The sequence below is a fragment of the Saccopteryx bilineata genome, chromosome 1 (genome assembly GCF_036850765.1).
Source record: "Saccopteryx bilineata isolate mSacBil1 chromosome 1, mSacBil1_pri_phased_curated, whole genome shotgun sequence".
In the NCBI taxonomy this organism is placed as follows: domain Eukaryota; kingdom Metazoa; phylum Chordata; class Mammalia; order Chiroptera; family Emballonuridae; genus Saccopteryx; species Saccopteryx bilineata.
The window spans coordinates 87,510,445-87,535,396 of NC_089490.1; the positions used below are offsets into that span (position 1 = coordinate 87,510,445).

The 24,952-nt window shown below is 38.2% G+C and overlaps 1 protein-coding gene across 1 annotated transcript in view; it reads left to right on the top strand.

Annotated features, from left to right (window-relative positions):
* The window catches only part of ENTHD1 (ENTH domain containing 1), a 144,700-nt gene continuing 119,748 nt past the window's right edge, over positions 1-24,952 (top strand). Inside the window, exons 1-2 of the mRNA XM_066253077.1 lie at positions 1-349; positions 4,710-4,955. Coding sequence (XP_066109174.1) covers positions 1-349; positions 4,710-4,955 — 595 coding nt within the window. The remainder of the gene's footprint in view (positions 350-4,709; positions 4,956-24,952) is intronic.

Here is a 24,952-nt window from a genome sequence, read left to right on the forward strand (position 1 = left end):
ATGGCATTCAGGAGGCAAGTGAAAAACTTCGTGAAAAATTACTCAGATGCTGAAATAAAAGTTAGGGAAGCAACTTCTAATGATCCTTGGGGTCCTTCTAGTTCTCTGATGTTAGCTATCAGTGACCTGACTTTTAACGCAATTTCTCTCTCAGAGATTATGAATATGCTATGGCAGAGACTAAATGACCATGGGAAGAACTGGCGTCATGTGTATAAATCCCTTATGCTAATGGATTATCTTATCAAGAATGGATCAAAGAAAGTTATTCAGTTTTGCAGAGAAGGGTTATGTAAACTTCAAATGCTAGAATATTTTGAACACATAGATGAAGCTGGAAAAGACCAAGGTAACAAATAAGTTTATACAGTGTACTGATAAATATTAGGAATTTGGGAGGGAATTACTTTAAATTGGGAGCTGGGGAAAAGTTGTTCTTAAACATATTAGCTACTTTTCTTTTGGGACAGTTGCGATTTCCAGTTTAATTTTTTGTGTTGACTCTTGAGACCCTTAGCAACACTTTTTTTTCCAAAAGGATGTGTAAAACTAACAGGTTCATGATAAAATGATACCTCATAGAAAATGAATAAAGTGAATAAAACAGGAGACATTGCAGATTGTTATAATTCACTATAATTCATAATTATAATTAGATTAGAATATAGTCATAAATGTAAAGAAGTGTTTCCAAAGAGTATGGACTAGCTAGATTCTAGTACTTTTATGAATACAAAAGTTTAGGTCATATTATAATTTTATTGAGGGTGGAGGAAGTGAAGTAAGGAAAGGTATATAGAATACTGAGCTGAGATGATTCAGTAGTGTCTGATTTTCTACAATGGTAAAAGAACACTTCTTCCCATCCAATGTAAAATTATCATTTGTATTTAAAATGAATAGTCTTATGAATCATGTGAAAAAGATAAAATTCAGTGCAGTGTCTATGTTAAGTGTACATTTTAAAAAAGATTTTATTTATTGATTTTTAGAGAGGAGAGAGAGAGAGAAAGGCAGAGGTGAGGGAGGAGTAGGAAGCATCAACTCACAGCTCCTTCTTGCATGTGACTTGACTAGGCAAGCACAGTGTCCCGAACAAGTGACCTCAGCACTCCAGATTGATGCCTTATCCACTGCACTACCACTGGTCAGGCTAAGCATACATTATTAAAATAGACTATTTTTGCCTGACCAGGTAGTTGTGCAGTGGATAGAGCATCAGGCTGGGATGCAAAGGACCCAGGTTTGAAACCCCGAGGTTGTTGGCTTGAATGTAGGCTCATACACTTGAGCATAGGGTCGCTGGCTTGAGCATGGGGTCATTTCTATGACCCCATGGTCCCTGGCTTAAGCCCAAAGGTCGCTGGCTTGAAGCCCAAGGTCAGTGACTTGAGCCCAAGGTCGCTGGCTTGAGCAAGGGGTCACTTGCTCTGCTGTTGTCTCCCTGGTCAAGGCGCATATGAGAAAGCAGTCAATGAACAACTAAGGTGCCGCAACGAAGAATTGATGCTTCTTATCTCTCTCCCTTACTGTCTGTCTATCCCTATCTGTCCCTCTTTCTGTCTCTCTCTGTCAAAAAAAAACCAGGCGATTTTTTAGAGCAGTTTTAAGTTTACAGGAAAATTACTCAGAAATTACACAGTTCTTGTGTACCTTTTCCTACCCTCAAAATGGTTTCTCCTGTTAAAATCTTGCATTAGTGTACATTTGTTAGAATTAATGATCGATACATTATTATTAACTAAAGTCCTTGGTTTACATCAAGGTTCACTCTCTTCTACAGTTCTATGGGTTTTGAAAATGCATAATATTAATGCTATATATCTACCATTCCGTTATCATACAGAATAGTTTCACCACCTTGAAAGTGCCCTGTACTCCACCTGTTCATCCTCACCATCTCCCCAACTTTTGACAACCATTGATCTTTTTACTATCACCATAGTCTTTGCCTTTTCCAGAATGTCATATAGTTTGAATCATATATACCTTTTTCAGACTGGTTTATCTCACTTAGCAATATGAATTTAAGATTCTTCCATGTCTTTTTATAGCTTGAGAGACCTCATTTTTTTTCTTTTCAAAAAACAGCTTTATTCAAATATGTAATATACAGTAGCGTATAATTTACCCATTTAAAGTGTACAATGCTATGGCTTTGGCATATTGTTGCTTTTTAAAACTTAAAATAAGCCTTGCCTGGTTGGCTCAGTGTATAGAGCATTAGCCTAGTGCTCAGATGTCCTGGGTTCAATCCCTAGTCAGTGCACAAAGGAGAAACGACCATCTGCTTCTCTTCTCTTCCCTCTCCCTCTTCTCTCTCTCTTCTCCTCTTGCAGTCAGTAGCTCAATTGGTTCGAGCGTCAGCCCTGGGCACTGAGGATAGCTTGGTTGATTCAAGCATCAGCCCAGGTGGGAGTTGCCGGGTGGATTCTGGTCAGAGCACATGCAGGAGTCTATTTCCCCTTCTCTCACTTAAAAACAAACTTAAACTATATATAACATAAAATTGACCATTTTAAATGTACAATTCAGAGACATAAATTACATTCACAGTGTTGCATAACTATCTTCACAATTTCCAAAACCTTTTCATCACCCCAAAAGAAACTCTGTAACCATGAAGCTTAACTGCCCTGCTACCTCTAATCTTTCTGTTTATAAATTTGCCTATTCTGGGTATATCTCAAATAAGTGTAATCATACAGTATTTTTCCTTTTATGTCTGGCTTATTTCCCTTATCATAATGACCACGTTGTAAGGTGTATTAGAATTTCATCCACTTTTTATAGCTGAATAATATTTCATTGTATGTACCTACCACAATTTGTTTATTCATTTATTGATGGATTCTTAGGTTGTTTCTACCTTTTGGCTCTTGTGAATACTACAATAAATATTAACATACAAGTATTGGTTTGAGTCACTGCCTTCAATTCTTTTGAGTCTATATTTAGGAAAGGGATTACTGGATCATATAATAATTCAATGTTTAGCTTTTTGAGGAACTGTTAAACTGTTTTTCTTTTACATTCCCACCAGCAATGTAAGATGGTTCTTATTTCTCCATATTCTTGCCAACACTTGTTATTGTTCATCTTTTTTTTTTTTTTTATCATAGTCATCCTACTTAGTGGATGTGAAGTAGTATCTTATTGTTGAGCATCTTTTCATGTCCATGTTGGCCATTTATATCTTTGGAGAAATGTCTATTTAAATCCTTTGTTCATTTTTAACTGGGTTTTTTATTGTTGATTTTTAGGAGTTCTTTATATATTCTAGATTCAAGACCCCTATCAGATAGGTGATTTGCAAATATCTTCTCCCATTCTATAGGTTGTCTTTTTATTTTCTTGGGGAAATTTTGATGAAATCTAATTTATCCATTTTCCTTTTGGTTGCTTGTGCTTTAAGTATCATGTAAGAAATCATTGCCTAGTGTAAGGTCATGAAGACATACAATACTGCTTACAAAAATTAGAGGATATTTCAAAATGAATATGAAGCAATAAAGAAAAAGCATTTGATTTTTTTTATTAAACAACATCAGAAAAGCAAATGACAAGTCAAAGAAAGTTGTTTGATTATGCAAATGAGATGCAAAACCAATTTTTATTTCATTGGTGAAAATGCACTATCCAAAAGGCTGAAAGTACTGGAGTATCTGCATGTTCCCTGATCCCCTAATTTTTGTGAGCAGAATATGTTTTCTTTTAAGAATTTTATCATTTTAGCTCCTCCATTTAGATCTTGAATCAATTTTGAGTTAATTTTTGTAATGCTGTGAGTTAGAGGTCCAATCTAATCTTTTTCATGTGGATATCCAGTTGTCCCATTTCTATTTGTTGAAAAGACTACCTTTTCTTTATTGAATTATATAAGTACCCTTAGGAAAATCAATTGACCATAGATGTATGGGTTTATTTCTGTACTCTCTCTCTCTCTCTCTCTTTTTTTTTTTAGCAACAGAGACAGGGAGACATAGATAGGGACAGATAGATAGGAAGGGAGATGAGAAGCATCAATTCTTTGTTGTGGTACCCTAGTTGTTCATCAATTGCTTTCTCATGTGTGCCTTGATGGGGGGGGGCTACAGAAGAACGAGTGACCCCTTGCTCAAGCCAGCGACCCTGGGCTTCAAGGCAGTGACCTTTGGCCTCAAGGCAGCAACCATCGGGCCATGTCTATGATCCTATGCTCAAGCTGGCTACTTCATGCTCAAGCTGGTGAGCCCGCGCTCAAGCCAATGACCTGGGGGTTTTGAACCTGAGTCCTCTATGTCCCAGTCCAATGCTCTACCCACTGCACCACTGCCTGGTGAGGCTATTTCTGTACTCTCAATTCTGTTCTGCTTATCTATATGTCTATTCTTATGCCAGCACCACATTGTTTTGATTACTGAACTTTTCAGTAAGTTTTGAAATAAAAACTTCTTCCTTCTTCTCTCAAAAAAATTTTTTAAGTATATTTAAAGTGAAAAATATAATGCCAATGCATGATATAATTTCATCATATATTATTTACTTCTTGAAGTATAAAAAAAGGACTATATTTGTTAATAATTCTATTGAAACTTATGTTTCCCCTCTATATTTGCCACAGGTTCTTTTACTTTGCTCATACATTCATGTTTTCTAATTTTCTTTTGAATAAAAGTTTTTGTAGCCTTAATTAATATTTTTCTAAGCAAATTCAATGTATATTTCAGGTCATTATATCCAGCAAAAGTCTAAGCAAGTCGTAACACTGCTGATTAATGAAGAATTGCTGCATAGAGAGAGGGAAGTAGCCTCTCAGACTAGACGGCGGCGTAGCTCCTATTCTGTGACATATTCTAAAAGCATATCTGGTACAGGTAACTCACCAACAGCTTGGGCTTCCGCCCCCACACCAGAAGTTCCTGCTTCAGAGAAGAAGTGTAAGCTTCTTAAGGTTGCAAGGCTGTGTAAAAAAAGTGCGTATAGTGGCCTAAAATACAACAAGTATTTAACAATAACTAAAAAATAGAAAACATAACTTTTAGTACTAATATGTTATTATTATACTAGTTCTAATATTACTATATTAGACATCATACTAGAAAGAACAAAGATGAAGAGTAATTATTCAGTAGAAAATTTGATGGCTATTTTCTGAATACAGTTAGCTGGGATTCAAATAAAAATGATTTTGAGCTTAAAAGGTATTAAATAAGTAGCTCCCCTAGTTTGCATTCTGATTGATTTTTAAGATTTTAATCATAACTGGAATGTGAAAGAGAACTGTTTTCTGAGACTAGGATCTGGGTGTGTATGCATTTGCACCATTTAATCCTACAAATCAAGAAATTGACATTTTTAAAAATGTGCCTCAGAATTCTAAAATTGCTCTAAAACTCTTCTAGGACAATGCCTTCTGTTACATAACCCTTTCCTTTGTCTAAAAGGTTAATTCTGGACTACTGAACTTTTTTTAAAAAGGGATTTATTTGTAATATTATAGTAGAAATGAGCTGGAAAATGAAACCTTTTCTACCAAATTTGCTAAAATATAAAGGGCTGTCATTTTGCCCAAATTTCCCCAGCATAAACCCTATTTGGCTAAACTGTGTATAAGGAATGAATAGGTTGAGGAAGCAGAAACAATAAAATGTGACTTAGGTAACTGTCCCTTGTAAGGAACTAAACTTTGTGCTATTAGTGAGGGGCATAATAGGAGTAATATATACTCAGAAGTATTTTCAGAGGCTTGTCTCTAGCTTTATGTAAATCCTTTATTAATATCCTGAAGAGATTTGATTAGTCAATAAGAAAAGATACTCCAAATGTCAGTTAAATATGCAAATTAAAAAATGTTAATGGTAATACCAACACAAGCAAATTCTATAAATTATTAAAATATTTGTCTTATTCAAAGAGTTCTCAAATGTTCACTTAATCCATACTTGTGTGGACAGGGGAGATGGAAGTACAGTAAAGAGGTGGCCATTGTAATTATGATAGTAAATACCACCCAAATGCTTCTCGAAAGTAATGGAACTTCTTTCTTTTTTTTTTTTTTTCTCAAGCTGGAAACGGGGAGAGACAGTCAGACAGACTCCCGCATGCGCCCGACCAGGATCCACCCGGCACGCCCACCAGGGGCGACGCTCTGCCCACCAGGGGGCGATACTCTGCCCCTCCGGGGCGGGGCGTCGCTCTGTCGCGACCAGAGCCACTCTAACTCTAGCGTCTGAGGCAGAGGCCGCAGAGGCCACAGAGCCATCCCCAGCGCCGGGGCCATCTTTGCTCCAATGGAGCCTTAGCTGCGGGAGGGGAAGAGAGAGACAGAGAGGAAGGAGAGGGGGGAGGGGTGGAGAAGCAGATGGGCGCCTCTCCTGTGTGCCCTGGCGGGGAATCGAATCCGGGACTTCTGCACGCCATGCCGATGCTCTACCACTGAGCCAACCGATCAGGGCCTGGAACTTCTTTCTTTAGAGTACCCATTCCTTTGAAATAAATCTCCAAAAGAGACATATACTCATTCTGAAATTTTCTCAAGGAAATCTTGAATTCAAACTAACACTAAAAAAGAGTAACAGAAAAATAACCAATTATGGGTTATCTGGAGTTTCTTCAACCCTTTTGCTCTTTCTTTGTTGCCTTTCTTACTTTTTCTTTTATTTCTTCTCTTCTTTTTTCTTTCATTATAAACATATTTATTGAACTTATTATTTGAAATTTGGATATCTAGCAGAAATTTGGATCTATAGCACTGAATAAAATCCCTTTCATCATAGAGCAAATAGTCTAGTGACTGAACAGATATTAAAGGCACATAAATGGCCCTGGCCAGTTGGCTCAGCAGTAGAGCATCAGCCTGGCATGCAGAAGTCCTGGGTTTGAGTCCTGGTCAGGGCACACAGGAGAAGCAACCATCTTCTCCGCCTCCCCTTTTCTCTCTCTCTCTTTCTCTCTCTCTCTCTTCCCCCCTGAAGCCATGGCTTGAATAGTTCAAGCAAGTTGGCCCTGGGTGTTGAGGATGGCTCCATGGCCTCACCTCAGACACTAAAGTAGCTTGGTTGCTGAGCAACAGAGCAGCAGCCCCAGATAGGCAGAGCATCACCAGGTAGGGGGCTTGCCAGGTGGATCCCGGTCAGGGCACATGTGGGAGTCTGTCTCTCTCCTCCCTGCCTCTCACTTAATAAAAATAAAATAAAGACACATAAAAAAATATATAAAATTATTATATCAGATAGTGATGTAATGATTTTTATTTTTTTCCAAGTGAGAGGAGGGGATATAGAGAGACTCTCCCATGTACCCTGACCGGGATCATCCAGTAACCCCCATCTGGGGCCACTGATCTGTCCATCTGGGGTCATGCTTGCAACTGAGCTATTTTTAGTACCTGAGGTGGAGGCTCCATGGAGCCATCCTCAGTGCCCCAGGCTGATTGATGCTGTCGAACCAGTCAAGCCATGGCTGCAGGAGGGGAAGAGAGAGAAAAAGAGAAGGAGGAAGGGGAAAAGGGAGAAGCAGATGGTTGCTTTGCCTGTGTACACTGACCAGGAATAGAACTTAGGACATCCACACACTGGGCCAGTGCTCTACCACTGAGCCAACCAACCAGGGCCAATTCTTTTTTTTTTTTTTTTTTTTAAAGGAAAGCAGTGTCAGGGGACATCAAGGGACAGAAATGGCTTTATTTTAGGTCAGGTAGTAATGAAAGGTTTTTTGGAGGAGGTGAATATTTAAATGGAGACCTGAATGATGTGAGGGAGTAATCCATGTAACAGCTGGGGTATTCCAGACAAAGAGAACAGTAGGTGCAAATACTCTGGAACTGGAGCAAGCTTGGTATCTGTAACTATAAGCTTAGGAAATGAGACCCTGAACTAGCTCATTTGTGAGCCATTTTATGATTCATAAAAGGAAATCTAGTTTATTGTTTTATAGTCACTGCTTTTCTTTTAACACAAAATAATATTCCCAGCTTTATGACACATCTTATTCACTAGACTGAGCTCTGAATTACTTATGACTCAAAAAGTCCATGTACCTTAAAATGAAGAAGTTTTGCTACAATTTTTTCATACCAAAAACATGTAATTAGTACCTTCTTACTATATGCTAGATACTCTTCTAAGCCTGGTAAGCAAATTGTGTATATTTCTGCTCTCATGGAGGTTATATCTAGTGATGGGCTGTCCATCTGTTTTAGGAAAAAATATGTAAAAAAAAAGTTTTGGTGAATGATGGAATCATTGAAATGAATCTGTAGTAAAGTACTACTTAAATAGTGAATGTTTGGGTGTTAAAGCTATAGTAAATTTGTTAAAAATCAGTTACAATTTTAAAATAAAATTTTATTTATCTGTCACTGTATATATGCATTCATATATGGATATGTATGTTTTATTCAAAGAAGAGTAATTAAGTAAGCTTAGCAATATTAACCATTTCCATGTAGGATTCCATGTTTGAATCTGAAGCTGTACTTGAAAGGAAGGAAGAAAACTGACAATTTGGTTGGGGTGGAGGGAAGATAGGAAAATAAATTGTAGCAGCATTCTTAGTGGGACAAGAGAAGTAGCAAATGAAAACTTAGAGATGGGTGGATCAGTTAGAACTAGGTACACCCACAAGTGACAGTAGTAGAGACTACAAAAATGGTACCAGCTTAAACATAATAGGAATTTATTTCTCTCCTCTAAAAGTAATCCAGAACTAGGTAGGCTAGGATTGATATGGCTCTCCATGATGTCAGCAACCTAGGGTTCTTTCTGTCTTATTGCCCCACCAAACCAGCATGTAAGTTCAAGTTCATGATACAGATAAGCTGCTTGAGCTCTAGCTATCACATCTGCATCCTAGCCAGTAGGAAAGAGAAGAAGTTGAAATATGGATGCCCCTTTTTAAAAGAACACTTACTGAAGTTGCTCATGACATTTTGGCTTACATATTATTGTTTAGCACTTAGTCTCATAGACATTCCTAGCTGCAAGAGAGGCCGACAAACATAATCTTTATACTGGACAGCTATGTACCCAAATGAAGTTAGAGAATCTATTAAGGAAGAAGGAGAGAATGAATAAATACAAGAAACAGCAAATAGTCCCTACCATAGTTAAAAAGAATACAAACAAGAAATGAATTAATCTTGGTAATACATGGTTGTCAGATTACATAGAATAGAGAATCTAAATTTAAATATGTAGGAAAATGTGAACAGATAGTTGAGAGAACTCAGCACAGTTCATTTAGGACATAATGAACAGTATTTGAAAATTTCAATTTGATGTAACTGGCAACTAAGAACCATTGTAGGCCTTGAAGAACAGAAGGGATGTTTAGCTTAGTCAAAGAACTTAGCTTTCTTATTACTGAAAACAGCTGTTGGTGGAAGATAACTCTTATTGCTTTGTGTAGAAATGAAGGAGAAACGAATTGGTAAGAAGCTTGTAAGAGACAGTAGTTTCGGTCCAAGCACCCAAGACCTGTTTTAGGGTTATTGAAAGGAGAGAAAGGCAATGTTTCAAGATAGAATATATAGAGGAAATGGGGTAAGTAGACTTTGTATTGGAGAAGGAGAGAAGTTGAAAATGACTCTAACATTTGAGTTAGAGAAAATGGAGGCAAGTGATGTTATCATACAGGTAAATTTCCATTAGAAGGAATTTAAAAACATCTCTAAATTATTTAGTTATAATGAAATATAAAATTTCCAGGTGGGCCCTGGCTGGTTGGCTCAGCGGTAGAGCGTCGGCCTGGCGTGCGGGGGACCCGGGTTCGATTCCAGGCCAGGGCACACAGGAGAAGCACCCATTTGCTTCTCCACCCCCCTCCTTCCTCTCTGTCTCTCCCTTCCCCTCCCGCAGCCAAGGTTCCATTGGAGCAAAGATGGCCTGGGCGCTGGGGATGGCTCCTTGGCCTCTGCCCCAGGCGCTGGAGTGGCTCTGGTCGCAGCAGAGCATCGCCCCCTGGTGGGCAGAGCGTCGCCCCTGGTGGGCGTGCCGGATGGATCCCGGTCGGGCGCATGCGGGAGTCTTTCTGACTGTCTCTCCCCATTTCCAGCTTCAGAAATTAATAAAGATAAAAAAAAAATTTCCAGGTGGATCCCCGGCATTGCTAGAAATATGATTTCCAGGCTTTAGGATCTAGAGCTGAAACAGCTGTGCCTAGTTTCTTTGTTGTAAATTAACAAGGGAAATGAGGTACTTTAGAGAAGGTGTTATACACATGTTACTACTTCTACTCCTTTTTTCTATTCCTCAGTGTTTTCCCAAAGTTTTAATTCTAGTAGATAGCTTGGGTGGTTTTGTTTAGATGATTTTGATGTCTGAGGGAAGAGATGAACTGAAGGATAATTGCTGCTTGATGGCAATACAGAAAACAGTTATAACTCAGCTTCTCTGAGCTATAAGCATCAGAGTTAGGTCCTTTACTTAGAGATAATAATTATAAAAACTATCACCACAGACCTGTGTACAACCAGATTAGCCAAGCATTACCTCTCTTCATCATCCAGCCTTCCATAAAGAGCTCTTTAGTAGTAGTATTCTTTGCAGTGGAATTTTACCTGTATTACAGAATTACTCTGGTCTATGATTCCTGTTGAACCAAAAGTTAAACTTCAAAGTAGTTTTCATGCTTTTATAAGCAAAAACACCAGTGTCAATACTACAATTCCTACAGTGAACTTTGTACTAATAGAGTTGATATGGAGTCACACTTGGTGGCCTTACCACATATAATCTAAATGGCAGGGGTTATGCTACAAATGGTAGTTGCTACTCAAGCATTTTCTTTTTCTTTTTTTTTTTTTTACAGAGACAGAGAGAGAGTCAGAGAGAGGGCTAGACAGAGACAGACAAGAACGGAGAGATGAGAAGCATCAATCATCAGTTTTTTGTTGAGCATTGCGACACCTTAGTTGTTCATTGATTGCTTTCTCATATGTGCCTTGACCGCGGGCCTTCAGCAGACCGAGTAACCCCTTGCTCAAGCCAGCAACCTTGGGTCCAAGCTGGTGAGCTTTTGCTCAAACCAGATGAGCCCGTGCTCAGGCTGGCAACCTCGGGGTCTTGAACCTGGGTCCTCTGCATCCCAGTCTGATGCTCTATCCACTGCGCCACTGCCTGGTCAGGCACTCAAGCATTTTCATTGATGAATGTCAAGCAGTGATTTTTTTTTTTTAATAAATTTTTATTAATGGTAATGGGATGACATTAATAAATCAGGGTACATATATTCAAAGAAAACATGTCTAGGTTATTTTGTCATCAAATTATGTTGCAAACCCCTCGCCCAAAGTCAGATTGTCCTCTGTCACCCTCCATCTAGTTCTCTGTGCCCCTCCCCCTCCCCCTAACTCTCTCCCTCCCTCCCTCCCATGTCCTCCCTCCCCCCCCCCACCCTTGGTAACCACCACACTCTTGTCCATGTCTCTTAGTCTCATTTTTATGTTCCACCAATGTATGGAATCATGTAGTTCTTGTTTTTTTCAAGCAGTGATTTTTTGAAATTTAAAAATAGCCCTGGCTGATTGGCTCAGTGGTAGAGTGTTGGCCCTGCGTGTGGAAGCCTGGGTACGATTCCCAGCCAGGGCACGCAGGAGAAGCACCCATCTGCTTCTCCACCCTTCCCCCTCTCCTTTCTCTCTATCTCTCTCTTCTCCTCCCACGGCCAAGGCTCCATTGGAGCAAAGTTGGCCCAGGTGCTGAGGACGGCTCCATGGCCTCCACCTCAGATGCTAGAATGGCTCAGGTTGCAATGGAGCAACGCCCCAGAAGGGCAGAGCATTGCCCCCAAATGGGCTTGCCAGGTGGATCCCGGTCGGGCGCATGTGGGAGTCTATCTCTTTGCCTCCACACTTCTCACTTCATAAAAATTTAAAAAATTAAAAAAAATATATATATATATAAATCACATACAACTATAAACCTACTTTTGCCCCACCATGTTCATATAGAAAGATGCATAACTAAAGAGAAATAATATTTATAAAAATAAAATTACATTAGATGCTATTTTTTACTAAAAAATATTTTAGGTCTCCTTCTGGCAATAATATTTACTAGCAGCTCCAAGAAGCCCATTTATTGCACAGTACCCAAAGACTGGTAATGACAACACTGTTTGAGGGATTTCTGGCCTCACCAAACATATGGGGAGTCTGCAAGGGTTTCTCCTCCTAAAAACTAAATTTAATTAAAAAGAACAGAACATGTGAGCTGTGGTCAGAGTAACTTTGTTGCCTCTGGGACACTGCAAGTGACTGACACTGTAGGGGGTGAGTCGCTTAAGGGCAATTGTCAGTAGTTAAGAAAATGAGTTTGGGGCCTGGGAATACTATGCTAAACCCAGACACTTGGGAGGGCACAAAGTGATTCCAGGCAGTTGTCTCTGCAAGAGGAAAACCTGCTGAATTCACGTTAGGTTCACAGGATTCTCACCAATTAAAATCAGGCAATGAGCTCACTATCCAAATCACCTAACACAGGAAAAAACATTAGCAAAGAACATATTTAGTTCCCCAAAGACTGTAGATATTAGAAAGGTCAGATACATGACATAGGAATAGTTATGTATTTAAATAAGGGTGTATGCACAGTGTTGATAATGGGGAAGGCTGTGTGTGTATAAGGGCAGTGAGTATATGGGGAATCTCTTTACCCTCAATTTTGTTATAAACCTAAAACAATTCTAAAAAATATAGTCTTTTAAAAAAGACATACACTTAAGCACAGCCATCAAAACCAATTTGCCCTTCTCTAAATTAATCCAGTTATTCAAATGCAAGTTATATGTCACAGCCTGCTCTTTGAGCCCACGCAAACTCTTAAAAATTAAAACTGTTTTACTTAAAAAAACAAGATTAGGAATGAATGTATAAATTTGAAAAATGGGAACTTACAGAAATGAGAAATACCACTGAAATAAAAGAATTTAGAAGCTATATCCAAAGTAAATAGAATATATGAAAGTAATATTAAGACATAGAGCAGCAGTTCTCAACCTGTGGCTTTAGGTGACACAGGTTGTGTTTTGGTGGTTCGACCCCCACCGGGGTTGCGACCCACAGATTGAGAACCGCTGACATAGAGGATACATCTACAAAGAAACGACAGTTACCATAAATTCATCAGCTACAGCCCTATTTTCAAAGTGCTAAGAGAAAATAATAGCCTATATTTGTGTACCCAGCAAAACTATCATTCAAGGATAGGGGTGAAATAGTGATTTACAGATAAATACAAACACTGAAAGTTTATCACCATGAGACCTACATTAAAGAATATATATACTTTAAAAAGAAGGAAAATTATTCCAGAAGAATGGTTAGTTAGAGACACCATTAGTAAACATATATATAAAATAAAACAAACACTTCCTGTGTAAAACAATATCTTATTTTTGAATTTAAAAAAAGACAACTAAAATAGTGGGTAGCCATGGTATGTAAATTGAGAGTAAGTCTGTGGAATTATAGTGTACTAAGGTCCTTGTATTTTTTTGACAGAAGGGTAAGACTATTATGTGACTCTAAAATTTTAAAAGTAAATGTGCATGATAAACTTTCAAGGGTTAATGTAAAAAGGAGAGAAGTACAGAATGCATAAATTCCAAAATAGAAAAAAATTAAATGAGAAAAAAAATTAATTTTATAAAGGGCATAAGTAAAACAGTAGAAATCCAAATATATTAATAATCACAATAAATATCAGTGAATTAAACTTCTCTGTTAAAAGGTAGAGATTATTAAATAAGGGAAAAAGAAAAACAGATATATGCTGCAAGCATAAGTTCAGAGAAAGGTTGAAAGCAAATGGGTGGAAAAAGATAAACGAGGCATATACTAACTAAAGAAAGCTGGTATCGCTATATTAAATCAGACAAAATAGAATTAAATCCAAAAGCACTATTAGGGTTTAATTCCTTTTGATTTATTTGGAACTTATCCAATGATAAAAGGTTTAATTCCCCAGAAATACATATATAGTAACATTTCTAATGTGAATATATCTAGTAAGATAACTTTAAAGTATATAAAGCAAAAAAAATTGGTAGAACTAAAGGAAAATATTGAAACATCTACCATTATATTAGATAATTTCAGACTATCTCATCTATTGATAGGTCAGTAAATAAAACATTTTTTTAAAATATGGATTTTACAAGTGATTATATGTTATAAAGAAGGTCTTAACATTTCAAAGAATCTGTACTACACAGACCACTTTTTCTAGAAAAAATAAATTGTTTGAATTTTAAAATGTAAATTTAAAATTTCTGTACATTTGAATGTGGAAGTATTTATTTTAGAATCAGGTAGAAGAAAAAACTTCCATTCTTCATGCTTCTGCTCAAATTTGTACTGGAGGTTCCTAACTATCACAATAAGACAAGTAAGAGAAATTAAAAGCATAAGTATTGAAATAAAAGAAACAAATTTATTTGCAGATGATAGGATTTTCATATAGAAAACCTGAAAAGATTTGTAGACATATTGAAATACTAAATTTGGGTATTATGCTAAGTGAAATAAGTCAGAGAAAGACAAATACCATATGATTTTACTAATATGTGGAAGCTAAAGAACAATGTAAACCGACAAAACAGAAACAGTCTTACAGACACAGAGAACAGAGGGAGGAGAGATGAGGGGCTGAGTGAAAAAGGTGAAGGGATTGAGAAGCACAGCTTGCTAGTTACAAAATAGTCATAGAGATGTAAAGTACAGCGCAGGAAATATAGTCAGTAATATTGTAATAACTATGTATGTTGCTAGGTGGATACTGGAAATATCAGGGGGCACATTTTGTAAAGTACATGATTCTCTGACCACTGTGCTGTATACTTGAAACTAATACAAAATAATATTGAATGTTAATTGTAATTGGAAAATTTTTTTTTTTTAAAAAAAGGAATACTAAATTTAGCAAGATATAGCCTGACCTGTCTGTGGTGGTGCAGTGGATAAATGATGAGGTCACTGATTCGAAGCCCTGGGCTTGCCTGGTTAAGGCACATAGGAGAAGCAACTACTATGAGTTGATGCTTCCCACTCCTCCCCACTCCTTTCTCTCTCTCTCTCATCCTCTCTTTCTGTCCTAATAAAATTAATAAATAAAATCTTTTTAAAAATTTAGCAAGGGGGGAAGACAAGATGGCGCTGGAGTAGGCGGACGTACCAACATCTACCTCCCAGAACCAAAGTGGATTAAAAACTAATTTTAAGAACTATCATCTGGAAAAACCAACTTTGGACTAAACTAAGAGAACTTTTCAACCAAGGAACACTGAAGAAGCCACACCGAGACTGCTTAGTGTATGTATCCCAAGGTTCTCTTTACCAAGCCACAGTCACAGAGCTCCAGGGAAAAGCAACCTGGTCTCATCTTTCCAGGCAGAGGAGAACAGAAGCTCCATATCCACACATGCTGCAGATAGCTTTTCCAGTCTACCTGAATCATTACCAGCTAGAAGCAGCGGTCATTGGGACTTGGACGTGAGCTGCAAAGTATAGAATTGTGACAATTCCAGTGCCATGCGGACTTTTCCTGGATGTGGACTTTTCCTGGATTCCTGCTCCTTGTGTCAGCTCCTAACAGACTGAACTGGGGTTGGGTTGCATTTTTCAGGGATTTGGCATGGTGTTGGGGCCAACTTGGACTTGGTGAACATGTTAAGGACACTACTCTTTTATGGATTCTTGCTGTATTGGCCAAAAGTTTGCTTAAAGGCTTTAATCACTGTAAAAAAAAAAAAGAAGACTAGATAAAGAAGATGTGGTGCATATACACCATGGTATACTATTCAGCAGTAAGAAATGAGGACATCGGATCACTTACAACAAAATGGTGGAATCTTAATAACATTATACGGAGTGAAATAAGTAAATCAGAAAAAACCAAGAACTGCAGGATTCCATACATTGGTGGGACATAAAAACGAGACTAAGAGATATGGACAGGAGAGTGGTGGTTACGGGGGGTGGGGGGAGGGAAGAAGGGGGATGGGGAGGGGGAGGGGGAGGGGCACAAAGAAAACTAGATAGAAGGTTAGAAGGTGACGGAGGATACCTTCTCATACCCAATCTCTCTTTGGGTGATGGGTATGCAACAGAATTGAATGACAAGATAACCTGGACATGTTTTCTTTGAATATATGTACCCTGATTTATTTATGTCACCCCATTAAAATAAAAATTTATTTATAAAAAAAAATTCTTCTCTTGCTTTCTTGAAGCAATGAGGCTGTATTATTATGGATTATAGAATAGTTGAGGTTTGGATGTTTCAATGATTCATTGACTAATATTTCTTTTGTTGTGACACATATATGATTAGTAAATGTTGTCTTCTCACTGAAAAAAAAATGTAGCAAGATGTCTGGCTATAAGATCAGAATATATAAATCAAGTTATGTATCATTAACAAACAATAAACACATTTAAAAAAATACTAGTTATAATAGCAAAATGTTATGTCCTGCTTAGGTATAAAATTTACAAAAGATGTACAAGATCTGTACACTGAAAATTATAACACAACTGAAATACATTAAAGAGGACCTATATAAATGGAAAGATATTCATGTTTGTCTATTAAAATACTTGAAAATATAAATATCAGTTATCTCCAAATTGAAAAGATATAGTGGAGGGCTTCTTAAATGTTGATACAGTTGACATTTTAAGACAGGTTATTCTTTAAGGGCTGTCCTTGCAGTGTAGGATGTTGAGCATTCTCCCTGATCTAGATGCTATTAGACACATCTTTTCCTATTGTGAAAATCAAAAATGTCTGCAGACATCATCAAACATCCCCTGGGCACCAAAATTGCCTCTGGTTAGAACCACTGATTCAGTGCAATTACAATCAAAATTTAAAAATGATTTTAAAAATTGAATTTTATGGGCTGATTCTAAAACTTATCTGGAAGAATCAAAAGGTCAAGAATCTCTCTCTCTCTCTCTCTCCTTTCTAAAATGAATAAATAAAAAAAAAATTAAGGCCTGACCTGTGGTGGCGCAGTGGATAAAGCATCGACCTGGAAATGCTGAGGTTGCTGGTTCGAAACCCTGGGTTTGCCTGGTCAAGGCACATATGGGAGTTGATGCTTCCTGCTCCTCCCCCTTCTCTCTCTCTCTCTCTCTCTCTCTCTCTCTCTCTCTCTCTCCTCTCTCTCTCTCTCTCCTTTCTAAAATAAATAAATAAAATAAAAATTAAAAAAAGAATATCCAAATATTCCTGAAGAAAAATAGGTGGAGAGCTTGCCTTTCTAGATAGCAAGACTATGAAGTTATTAGTTATCATGACATTGTGGTCTTGATGCAGGGTTAGGTGTATGGACCAATGGAATAAACTTTAGATCCCAGAATGTGGACCTATGCAGCTCTGTTATCTTAGTATATGAGAGAAGTGGCATACCACTCAGGTTGGCAAAAGATGAACTACTTAATACTGAAGCAGTTATTTATCTATATTGAAAATAATGAAATAGGTCTCTATCTCATATTCTGCACAAAAGCAAATTCTAGATGAATTAAGGACTTCAAAGTAAAAAACAAAACTTCAAAATGTTTAGAAGGAGGATGCCTTTTTTACATTGAGGTGTAGGGTAGGATTTCTTAAACATAATAGAAAAAGTACAAACTTTTCTTTTTTTTTTCTTCTTTTTTTTCTGAAGCTGGAAACGGAGAGGCAGTCAGACAGACTCCCGCATGCGCCCGACTGGGATCCACCCGGCATGCCCACCAGGGGGGGATGCTCTGGCCATCCGGGGCATTGCTCTGTCTTGACCAGAGCCACTCTAGCGCCTGGGGCAGAGGCCAAGGAGCCATCCCCAGCGCCCGGGCCATCTTTTGCTCCAATGGAGCCTCGGCTGCAGGAGGGGAAGAGAGAGACAGAAAGGAAGGAAAGGGGGAGGGGTGGAGAAGCAGATGGGCGCCTCTCCTGTGTGCCCTGGCTGGGAATCGAACCCGGGACTTCCGCACGCCAGGCCAATGCTCTACCACCGAGCCTACCGGCCAGGGCCCAAACTTTTCTTTTTTAAAAAGTACTTTTCAATTTGACTATTGCGGTAGGCACAATTCTGTGAATAAGCTCCAATGACCATTGCTTTTATATAATCCCCTCCATCCCCCTTTAATGTGGGCATAATTGTGAATATGATTAATTATCACTCTCATGATTATGTTACAATATATGCCAAAAAGGGAGTGTTTGGGTGGGCCTGATCTAATCACATGAACCCTGGTTTTTTGTTTTTTTTTTTTGTATTTTTGGTATTTTTCTGAAGTTGGAAACGGGGAGAGACAGACAGACTCCCGTATGTGCCCGACCGGGATCCACCCGGCACGCCCACCAGGGGGCGGTGATGCTCCACCCATCTGGGCCCTTGCTCTGTTGCAACCAGAGCCATTCTAGCGCCTGAGGCAGAGGCCATCCTCAGCGCCCCCGGGCCAACCCTGCTCCAATGGAGCCCTGGCTGTGGGAGGGGAAGAAAGAGACAGAGAGGAAGTAGAGGTGGAGAAGCAGATGGACGCTTCTCCTGTGTGCCCTGGCCGGGAATCGAACCCAGGACTCCTGCACGCCAGGCCGATGCTCTACCACTGAGCCAACCGGCCAGGGCCACACGAACCCTTTTAAATAAGAGTTTTCTCCTGCTGGTGGCAGAAGAGGAAATCTGAGGTGCTGTTTGAGAAGGATCTGATGTACTCTTAGTCGCTTGAGGATGGAGTGATGAGAAATGCAGGTGACTTCCAGAAGCAGAGAGTGACCCTTGGTTGCCAGCAAGCAAGGAAATGAGGACTTCAGTTCTACAGTCGTAAGAACTGAATTCTCTCAACAACCTTAATGATCTTGGAAGTGGATTCTTCCCAGAGTCACCAGAAAAAAGTCCAGCTAAACTAATAAAACCTTGATTTTAGCCTTGTGAGACCTGAAGCAGAGAACCCAGGCAAGCCTGCCTAGATTTCTGACCTGCAGAACTATAACGTAAGAAGTAGGTATTGTTTTAAGCCTATAAGTTTGTGGTAGTTTTTGGCAGCAATAGAAAACTAATAAAACTATGTTAAATTAAAATTTTTCTCTTTGTAAAAAAACACCATATAATAAAAGTGAACAAAACAGAAACTAGGAGAAATATTTTCAACACAAATAACTGACAATGATTCGTATCAAGAATATATATAAACTTCCTACAAATAAGAAAAGGATAAAAATGGAAATAAAAAAAGAAAAGGAAAAATAGAAAATGATTTATTGGGGTGATATTGGTTAATAAAATTATACAGGTTTCAAGTGTTCAACTCTAAAGTAAAAAAAAAAAAAAACAAAGGAGATATGGAAAGCATTTTCTAAAAAAGAGGAGAAACATGTAAGGCCAAGAAATATATTTTTAAAAATGTTCACCCTGTTATTGTTTATACAGTTGCAACAAAAAATTATAAAATGAAATATATGAAAATACAATTTACCTTACCTACAAAAAACATCCAATGCCATACAGGCGTCCCCAAACTACGGCCCGCAGGCCGCAATGCGGCCCCCTGAGGCCATTTATCCAGCCCCTACTGCACTTCTGGAAGGGGCACCTCTTTCACTGGTGGTCAGTGAGAGGACCACTGTATTTGGCAGCCCTCCAATGGTCTGAGGGACAGTGAACTGGACCCTTGTGTAAAAAGTTTGGAGACCCCTGCTTGATGAATTTCCTTCTGATCCTTGAGCTACATTTTCTACATTTGTAATTTTTCTTTTTTTTGGCCTGTCTTTTCTTTTTTTCTCTCATTCTCTTTTTTGCTTCTCCCTCACTTCCTCCTTCTCTTTTCTTATCCTTTTTTTCCTACTGGAATACATTTGGTTTGCACCAGGTCATTTGTGTATAGCCTGCTGATGCTTTGGCAGCTCTGATGAAGCACTTCATTTTGAAGGCAAGTAGGGAATGATGGTTAAGTGCTCTGGTTTCTTAGCATACTGCCTGGGTTTGCATCCTGATTCAAATTGTGTGGATTGTGTGACTTGGACATATTACTTAAACCTTTGTGCTGCAATTTCATCTTCTGTAAAATGGTGATGATACAGTTTCTGTTATAGACTTGGTGTAAGAAGTAAATGGGTGAATATAGGTGCAGCAAAATAAGCTTTGGCAATTTTTTTGCTCAGATATACTTAGTGATTCCCTGACTCTTCCCACCATCTCTGAGACCAGTTTGTTTTCTCCACCAAGTTGCAGTTTGTGGGCTATTATTTCATTCACTTTCATACAGCCTTCTTTAGGCTATATGCAGCCTTCTTTAGAATACCTGGAGCAGGGGTCCCCAAACTTTTTACACAGGAGGCCAGTTCACTGTCCCTCAGACCGTTGGAGGGCCACCACATACAGTGCTCCTCTCACTGACCACCAACGAAAGAGGTACCCCTTCCAGAAGTGTGGTGGGGGGCGGATAAATGGCCTCAGGGGGCCGCATGCGGCCCGCGGGTTGTAGTTTGGGGACTCCTGATGGAGTCTGCTCTATCTTCTGAGTTTTGTACAAGATTCTGTTCATTCTGTCTTGTTGGGAAATGTATCCTGTTCCCATGGTGGAGACATGACCTCCGGCTTCAGCTCATCTGCCAACTCAATGTGAAACCATGGATTTCATTTGCATTAAAATATCAGCATCTTTATTGACTCACTCTGTTTCATATATATATATATATATATATATATATATATATATATATATATATATTTTAGCCACTTCCTCTTCTCAGTCATAAGAAAATAAAAAGTATTGTTCCCTCAGTTCCCTTTTTCCCTAGACATTTGAATATTGATGAGAAATCTTAATCTTGTCAGCTCATTAGTACCCTTTGGGGAAGAAGAGATGTCCTAGATCTTGGTTTTTTTCCATGGTCACCAGTATTTTAACCTTTTTCTCTTAAAAATTATGTTTATTGTATCTGTTTTCATGTTAGATTGCTGTTATAAATTTTTATTCATTTTAACATTAAAAAAACCTCAAGTATTGGGTGATGGAAATTCTGTGTTGCAGTTTCAATCTGCTCTTTTAATCCAGGAGTCAGCCACTGACTAAACCTGCTTTTGTAGTGACTGTATTTCTCTTTGTACAATACCTGAACATTTAATAGTTGATGGGGGTTCTTTTTCTGTTGTGACAGAGACAGAGAGGGACAGATAGGGACAGACAGATAGGAAGGGAGAGAGATGAGAAGCATCAATTCTTTGTTGCAGCTGCTCAGTTGCTCTTCGATTGCTTTCTCGTACATGCCTTGACTGAGTGGAGGGCTACAGCAGGGCGAGTGACCCCTTGCTCAAATCTGTGACTTTGAGCTTCAAGCCAGCGACCTTTGGGCTCAAGCCAGCGACCATGGGGTCATATCTATGATCCCACGCTCAAGCTGATGACCTCGGGGTTTCAAACCTGGGTCCTCTACATCCCAGTTCCACGCTGTATCCACTGCGCCACCACCTGGTCAGGCTTCTCTTATTCTTAAGTAAGAACTACTGGCAATGTCTCAACTTTCGTATGCTATTGCTATTAAAACACTGAAATAAAATAGCCTTAACTCTCATTTTAAGATCTCCTGCAACAAAAATTTGTCCTTTCTCACCTTTTCTTATTTACCTGTTTTGAAATTAAAACTCTGCTTAAACATCTCTGATTTTTTATTCTTTATACCTTTACTATTTTATTTTTCTAAATGCCTTTTCCCACTAATGTCAAAATTCACCTTTCAAAAAAGATGTACTCAAAACTCTGTCTCCTGTCCCTCTGCAGCATTTCTCAGAAGCCAGTGGGCTCAGAGGTTGTGCCTATAGTGGGTGCTATGGTGCGCCCCCCCCCCAGATGTCCGCTTCAGAATCAAAGCACTCATTTCTGCTGGGAGGGTTGGTGGCTCAGGGCTTTCAGCAAGTCCTTCTCTGGGCCTTCCCCACAGCTGAAGAGAGTCTCTTTGCCCAAGGGCACACCCACTTCTTGAGGGGCATACATCTAATTACTTGTAGCTGTGGCCAGCCCCCTTGCTTCAAGGCAGGACAACTGTGAAGAACCATTCCAACCTCAAAGCTTCTAGTAAGAAATTGGCTAAGGCCGCTGTTGCAACCTACAGTTCTCCCTGGCCCAATCCTACCTTCTCCAGTTCTGCCTTCCCCACTCCTCACACAGATTGTTTCCAAGAACACTCCCTAGTGAATCTCCCTCAAGCCAATCTGAGCCATCAGATCTATTTTCTGGGGAACCCAATATAGCACAATGGATTTTCCTCAAGATTCAAGATACAGGACTATCAGAATATGTGTACGTAAGTGAAGACAAAGAATTATAAAGCAAATGAGGCAAAATGTTAACAATTGGTGAATCAGGATGAAGAATATATGGGAGTTCTTTGTACTATTCTTGCAATTTTTCTGCAAGTTTGAAATTATTATAAAATGAAATTTTAAAAAATTAGGACAAATGTCAATTACTTGAAGAGGTTGAAGTGTAGGACAGTAAAATTGTTAAGGTTCCAAACTCATGATCCAGGAAAGGTTAGATAGAAACTTAATCACTATGAGACTTTTATATCTTACCAGTTCTTCACTAGCCCACTATTTTCTATGATGAATTTGTTTTCAAAAATTAATTTATTTTTAAAATTTTGTTTATTTAAAAAAATTAATTTTGTTAAGTAAATCACTAATTTACTTAAATTATACCTAAAAGTGTACTTTCAATACATAGCAACAATGTTTATTAGATGCTAAATAATAAATAGACTGATTTGAGAATTTGTTCAACTTATGAAGCATTTCACTTCTAAGATGTGCTGTTGCATTGTTAATGTCTGACAGTTTGAATGTCAGTTTGATATCTCATCTAAGAAATATCACAGGATTTACTAGTTCTGCTTTGTGGTATTATCTGAGTGATACAGGCTCAAAAGGATCTACAGCTTCTCTCTCGATAGTTTCTACAAAGTATCTACAGCCTTAGTATCTAAGCACTCATCTTTGAATGACTCAATAGCATCATTTCCTATAGCATCTTCACTTTTTCCTTTGAAGTTTCTCATTCATGTACTAGTTTCCCTGGCATGTGAGTTCACAGTCTCAATTGATAAACAGCTTATGATAACAAAGGGACTTTATTTCCACCAAGGAACTAAATATGTGTTATCCCCTTCCATTTGCTTGTGAAAATCCAGAGATAAATATTGTGGAATCATCTAATTAAATCAAGCATATCTCACTTTCAGTATTATGCTATCTTAGGCTAGAAAAACTTCTAAATGAGTTCCATAGACTCACTATATTTTAACTGCCTTCCTTCTTGCCCCAATAAGATTATTTAATATAGGTATATAATATTTTAGGTATTTTAGGCTAAATGCATCTCCTATGCAAGATATTTTTTCTTTTACAATTCTTGCTGTTTCTCAGTTTCCTCACACTTCAAAATTGAGTTCTTGAAATTTTTATTAATCTACTTCTGTGATGACTAAAGCCTAGGTCACTATCATTTCAAGGATGATTGCTGCTGAATTCTCAAAAATGATAATATAGTCCCTGATTAAGTCACATGAAAGTACATAGATGATCTAAGCCTCAACACTACTGTTTGCCAGTACTAATTATAAGACCTTTAAGCCCCAAATAAGCTCATTTTAATTATTCATTTCATGTGAAGTTACAATAAAATGAAAAGTTAGAACCATAAATGCAAAGTTCTTATTCTTTCTTTAGTATCTTTGGTATACACACCATACTTACTTCTTTTGCCCATGTAGGTCCTTCTGCTTAGAATAATTTCTCCCTCTTACAGTATCAGGATCCTAACCATCCTTCAAAGTTTATTCAAATTTTACTTCTTATTTGAGGATCTTTCTTATTACTCTAGTATACATTGATTTCCCCCCCTCCTTTGCATGTCTAGTCCAAAGTCAGTTAATTTAAGGAATTTTGGCATGTTATTGTTCTCTAATTGTTTCCTATTAGTCTGTTGTTAGTCATATCTTCCTACTGAGGATAAAAACTTTTTGAAGGCAAGGACCATTTATGTCTTTTTTTTTTTTTTAACAGAGTGAGGGATAGATAGGGACAGACAGACAGAAATGGAGAGAGATGAGAAGCATCAATCATTAGTTTTTCGTTACAACACCTTAGTTGTCCATTGATTGCTTTCTCATATGTGCCTTGACCGGGGGGCTACAGCAGACCGAGTAACCCCTTGCTTGAGCCAGCAACCTTAGTCTCAAGCTGGTGAGCTTTGCGCTGGCGACCTCGAGGTCTCGAACCAGGGTCCTCCGCATCCCAGTCCGACGCTCTATCCACTGCGCCACCGCCTGGTCAGGCCCATTTATGTCTTATATCATTGCTTTTCAAGCTATTTTCCTTGCATAACCCATGAAATGCTTTTGAAAAATTATATACCTCCTTACATATTTTTAAGTTGACTTGTGAAATACTATCATAAGTAACTGCAAAGGATATAATTCAAAATAAAGTCATTGAAGATAGAAGAAAACAAAACAAACAAAAACTATTACATGAGACTTTTAAGTGTATCTAAAGGAATCTAAATACTATTGTAATTGATACTTCTAGTCATTCCTTTGAAAAAAATACATGGTCTTTTTAATTGTTGGAAATTTTACATCATTCCATTTTCTACTTGAAGTTATATTTTCTGTTCCACACCCTTCTCGGAATTTCTAATAGAAATCTAATAGAAATCCACATCCTAATAGAAGTATTTTTATGCTTGAAAGTATGTGCCAACATAACCCTCATCCCAAAACCAGGCAAGGATGGCACAAAAAAAGAAAACTACAGACCAATATCTCTAATGAATACAGATGCTAAAATACTAAACAAAATACTAGCAAATCGAATACAACAACATATTAAAAAAATAATACATCATGATCAAGTGGGATTCATCCCAGAATCTCAAGGATGGTTCAACATACGTAAAACGGTTAACGTAATACACCATATC